This window comes from Lolium perenne, chromosome 7 (genome assembly GCF_019359855.2).
Source record: "Lolium perenne isolate Kyuss_39 chromosome 7, Kyuss_2.0, whole genome shotgun sequence".
NCBI lineage: Eukaryota > Viridiplantae > Streptophyta > Magnoliopsida > Poales > Poaceae > Lolium > Lolium perenne.
The window spans coordinates 192,647,622-192,652,910 of record NC_067250.2 but is presented as its reverse complement, the minus strand read 5'-3'; the positions used below and the strand labels follow the sequence as shown (position 1 = coordinate 192,652,910).

At 45.2% G+C, this 5,289-nt stretch overlaps 1 protein-coding gene across 1 annotated transcript; it reads right to left on the bottom strand.

The window, feature by feature from the left end:
- Positions 1–3,277: 3,277 nt before the first annotated feature.
- LOC127312491 (germin-like protein 8-8) lies at positions 3,278–4,294 on the bottom strand. The gene is made up of 2 exons (XM_051343010.2): positions 4,136–4,294; positions 3,278–4,017 (listed from the first exon to the last, which is right to left on the bottom strand). Exons 1-2 carry the CDS (start codon positions 4,251–4,253, stop codon positions 3,455–3,457), a joined length of 681 nt encoding a protein of 226 aa, XP_051198970.1. The 5' UTR covers positions 4,254–4,294; the 3' UTR covers positions 3,278–3,454.
- Between the last annotated feature and the right edge of the window lie 995 nt (positions 4,295–5,289).

Below are 5,289 nucleotides of genomic sequence, written 5' to 3'. Positions count from 1 at the left end.
ATTTGTCCATCCCGATGACGGATAGATATACTCTGGGCCCTCTCGGTGGAATGTCGTCTAATGTCTTGCAAGCATATGAATAAGTTCATAAGAGACCACATACCACGGTACGAGTAAATAGTACTTGTCAGGAAACAAGGTTGAACAAGGTATAGAGTGATACCGATGATCAAACCTCGGACAAGTAAAATATCGCGTGACAAAGGGAATTGGTATCGTATGTGAATGGTTCATTCGATCACAAAAGTCATCGTTGAATATGTGGGAGCCATTATGGATCTCCAGATCCCGCTATTGGTTATTGGTTGGAGAGAGTACTCAACCATGTCCGCATAGTTCACGAACCGTAGGGTGACACACTTAAAGTTGGATGTTGAAATGGTAGAACTTGAATATGGAATGGAGTTCGAATATTTGTTCGGAGTCCCGGATGAGATCCCGGAAATCACGAGGAGTTCCGGAATGGTCCGGAGAATAAGATTCATATATAGGAAGTCATTTTATAAGATCTAAAATGATCCGGAAGGTTCTATGGAAGGTTCTAGAAGGTTCTAGAAAAGTCCGGAAGAAACCACTTTGGAAGGCGGAATCCCAAAGAGACTCCACCACCATGGCCGGCCACCCCTAAGAGGGGAGGAGTCCCAAGTGGACTCCCCTAAGGGGGCCGGCCACCCCCTCCCAAGGAAGGGTGGGAATCCCACCTCTAGTGGGAGTCCTAGCTTGGGTAGGTTTCATGTGATATGGAAGGTTTTGGTTTGGGGTCTTATTCGAAGACTTGTAGACCAACTCTTGGGTGTTCCACCTATATAATGAGGGCCAAGGGGAGGGGGCCGGCCACCCCAAGACCACAGCCTGGCCGCCCCCCTCAAGTGGCCGGCCACCCCCTCCCAAACCCTAGCCGCCCCCTTCTCCTCCATAAGCTCCCGCACGCTTAGTGAAGCTCCGCCGGAGTTCTCCACCGCCACCGACACCACGCCGTCGTGCTGTCGGATTCAAGAGGAGCTACTACTTCCGCTGCCCGCTGGAACGGGAGGTGGACGTCGTCTTCATCAACAACCGAACGTGTGACCGAGTACGGAGGTGCTGCCCGTTCGTGGCGCCGGTGATCAAGATCTTCTACGCGCTTTTGCAAGCGGCAAGTGAACGTCTACCGCAGCAACAAGAGCCTCATCTTGTAGGCTTTGGAATCTCTTCAAGGGTGAGACTCGATAATCCCCTCGTTGCTACCGTCTTCTAGATTGCATCTTGGCTTGGATTGCGTGTTCGCGGTAGGAAATTTTTTGTTTTCTATGCAACGTTATCCTACAGCTGGCGATTACGAAATCCATCAGCGATGTCATTTATTGTGACGGTTTTGCGTTTTCGCTTCATAGATTGAGTTTTGGCCCGCTCGGGACCGAGAAATTGTGATAGATGGGCTCTAAACGTCAGCAATTGTCCACAAACTTCCGTCGCCGCCCAAGTCAAAGGCCTCGTGGAGCAAGCCAACATAAATCTTAACGAGCTACCATACGGCCAGTGAGCGCCCATATCGCTCACCGTATCGGGTGCCACCGCCTCAGATAAGTCAACCCTAGCAACTTTCGTGAAGGGACCTCTATATAAATCAACGCCCAGACGCCGCAAAGAAGGGAGAGAGTCGCAGTCGCCATCACAAGACATCTGAGGAGGAGATCCATCACCGAGCCACCACCATCGCCACATCCATTCCTCCACCTCCATAGCCATACCCATGTACTTGTAATCTCGGTCTCCTCGATTGACGATATTGTAAGTCTATTTTATATTTATATTAAATCCATTTTTACAATGTTTATGATCTTTGATCTCGTTATGAGTGAGTAGTCCTCATGGGCTGCCTGGGCTCAGGTGAAGCCTCGAAGCATTTATGTGCATCTTCTACATGGGAATATTCTGTTTTGAGTTCGAATAAGATTTTTCCTTGTTTATCATCTCTTGCCTCGATCTAAATTCTTGGCATGTACCCAAGATCCGAGGATTAATTAAGGTAATGAGGGGGTATGGGTGGTGCTTCAACCTCTAGATCGAAAGCCAACGACAGAACATATTAGTAGAATAAAGACCTAAGATCCACTTGGGATCATGGTAATGTCATCAAATCTAATGTTTTTTGTATTTTTAAATACTTAACGACTGCTTAACACCCTGGCCGCAGAGGTGTGGTAGTGGATCAAAAGTCTACAACAGTAGTGGTTGGTGAAAGATGTAAAGAATTAGGATGTACCGCCCACAATATTTATCTTTATTTTAACATGACTCATGTTGGCTTATAATTATCCTTATCCCATATGTATGCACAGTTGTAGGTGAATCCTAGGCCCTGGCCTATTCCATCAATTGATATAAAACGAAAACATCAAAAATTAAGTTGGAAGGTCCGGTAACATAGAGATAAATAACGTAACCTTACACCAAGAAAATTCTTCTCAAGGTTCTCTTAAACCTAGTTCTTCTAGGAAAAAAGCTACTATAGTGCATCCGTAATCCAGATCGAAGGTATCACATTCCAATGTAGTATTTGTATACCGTCACTATGATAACTACCAGGGAATAGAGCGGGCCCACCATTTTAACACAAGTGTGCCTCCACTTGGACATACAATCGGAGAATAGGGGAGAAACTTGACATCACAAAAGATTCCTCGAGCATGTTGTACTCGTGGGTGGTGGGAGACGCGCATGAGGCAGGTAGCATAGGTGGCGTGATGGCATACCTTTTGGGGGAGAATCGGGCGCAATGGCATATCCGGCGGTAGGAGACACGTGCGCGACAGGAGTCCCGGTTGAGGTTGCATGACCTCGGAACTAACGGGGGCGGTACATGGAGTCCCATGAGGAAGGATGGAAGTCACAAGAGAGAGAATATTGGCGGCGGCAGTGCGGGAGGCAGAATTAGGGCGCTGAAGTGTCCCTCCCGCCAAGCTCCAGTGCACTACGCGGGAAACTGGAAACCTATACTCGCTTACCGTGAATATGAGGTTTCGGAGGGGGTTTTTAGCCCATATTATTTTATCCGGGTCAAGCCTTTATGGGGTATTTGTTTTTTCTTTTTTGTCCGAAAACCGCAAAACGGAGGTTCCACGCATTTTGCGGCATCTCCTTGGGATGTTCAAACCAAAAGAGCTCCCAAAAGCCATATGCACTTGTAGCCGTGGCCGAGCTCTTGAGACATAGATAAATTTATTGTCATCGATCTATTAGCCAGTATAACATTCATTCAATCAATTCAGTATGTAAATTATTGAATATGAGTTCAGGCTGAAACAATTTATTATTTATAGTAAATTATTTTCGGAGTACAATAATGTGCTAACATTTCATATGACCAGAAAACAGTCCAATGGTACATGGAATTTATTTTTGTAGCTAACAAGTATGACAAAAAAATGCATCACTAGAACATCATATTCAAGGGACTTGATGCAACATTTCATTAATTGTGGTTGTCGGCCCAGAATTGAGCTTGAAGCCAGTCCACAGTCTTCTTCTCCACCTGAAAGGCCTTGGTGAGAACATCATCCGAGATCATAGGTTTTGATCCAAATACAGCGTTGGCAATGGTTATTGCCCCGGGGTTTTGACTGCTAAGTGCCGCAATTGCCACCGCTGGTTTGTAGGGGTTTGGGTTGAATTGAAAGTGGATGAGTCCTTCTGGGAACACAAACACATCACCCTTGTTGAGTACCTTTGACAATAATGTGTTGTTTGGGTTCGATGTTACGAAGCCCACATAGAGGGTTCCTTCAAGAACGGTCAGGATCTCAGTGGCACGCGGATGCATGTGAGGTGGGTTCTCGCCCAAGGGTGCGTAGTCGATGCGCGCCAGGGAGATGCCTAATGTGTTCAGGCCAGGAATCCGCATCACATTGATCAAGGTGACATTAGAGCCGACCTTGTTTGTTTTCGTGTCCCTTGGCATGTCGAGTTTTGCGGCCAAGAAGAAGTCTTCTGCTTTCACATCTTTTGGGTCTTTGCAGACAAATCCGTTCACCAGAACTGTGCAATGGAGAAAACACTCATAAAGTGAGTCCAAATGATATTTAATAATTTTTAGGCTAAATACATTTGGATTAAAACCTAATAAGGATCTTCACACTGTGTTTTAAATACATACCACGTGAGCTGTTGTCCGCAACACAAAAGTCTTGGAGAGGGCTCGGATCAGAAGCGATAGCTTGCCATGAGGCCAACACGAGAAGGGCGACAAAAAGGAAGTAGGAAGAGAAGGCCATTTTAGTGCTTGCTCAATGCAGCTGTTTGTGGCTTTTGTTGTATTGGTGTGTGATTGTGCTTAGGAAAGGCTATGTATTTGTAGCAGCAGAAAGAGTAGGTGGAGTCGAGAAATAGTCAGCAAAAACATATGGAACGATAGAAATAGTCATTAACTTAAACGAGCAGGTTGAGTATGCCGACTAAGTAGCCCTATGCTGCGTCTGTTGAACCGACCAACTTCCAGGATGTAGCAATTAGACGGGTTTAGATGTGAAAGTGCTTACTAACGTTGTGTCGCTGACATGCATGACGTTGAAGCTAATAACTGATGAATATTTCTTTCCGTTGAACATACCGCGTACCTGCGTCGTTGCTGAACATAAAGATATGTTAATGAGAACACATGGGCCGTTGTGCGCACAGACCATGTCAATCTAGTGCTGCTTCAACGGGCCATGGATTTGAACTAGTAACACGTTGGTGCACTTAGGCACTGTAGGCCAGTAGACCATAATGGCCTCAGGCATGCGTTGCTGCGCCCGCCGTCTCCAATAAAAGAGGGATTTTTGCTAAGCTGATTTCGGTGGAATCTCACTTTTAGTGTATTTTATCTTTTCTAGTTTAAAATATTGTGTCAAAATTAACACTAGAAAAAGTAAAGGGGATTTTGCTAAGCTGATTTCGGTGGGATCTCACTTTTAGTGTATTTTGTCTTTTCTAGTTTAAATATTGTGTCAAAATTAACACTAGAAAAAGTAAAATGTACTACAAGTAGAACTTAGGTGGGATCCCACTTGACACGCTATTTTATCCAGGTATAGTATGTCCTGAAGTATGGATGTTAAAATTGAAACTAACTTACTAGAAATCTAAAAACAAAGGAAAACAACATAAACTACTCTGAAAATTAATGGAAGGGTGATCAAGGATGGCAATTTTACCCACGTGTATGGGTACCCACGGGTACCGTACACTACAAGAAAAGTTGCCATGGCCGACGAAGTTGAATTCGCGCCGTGGTTGCTGGTGCACCATGGCCGACGATTTTTGGTCTCT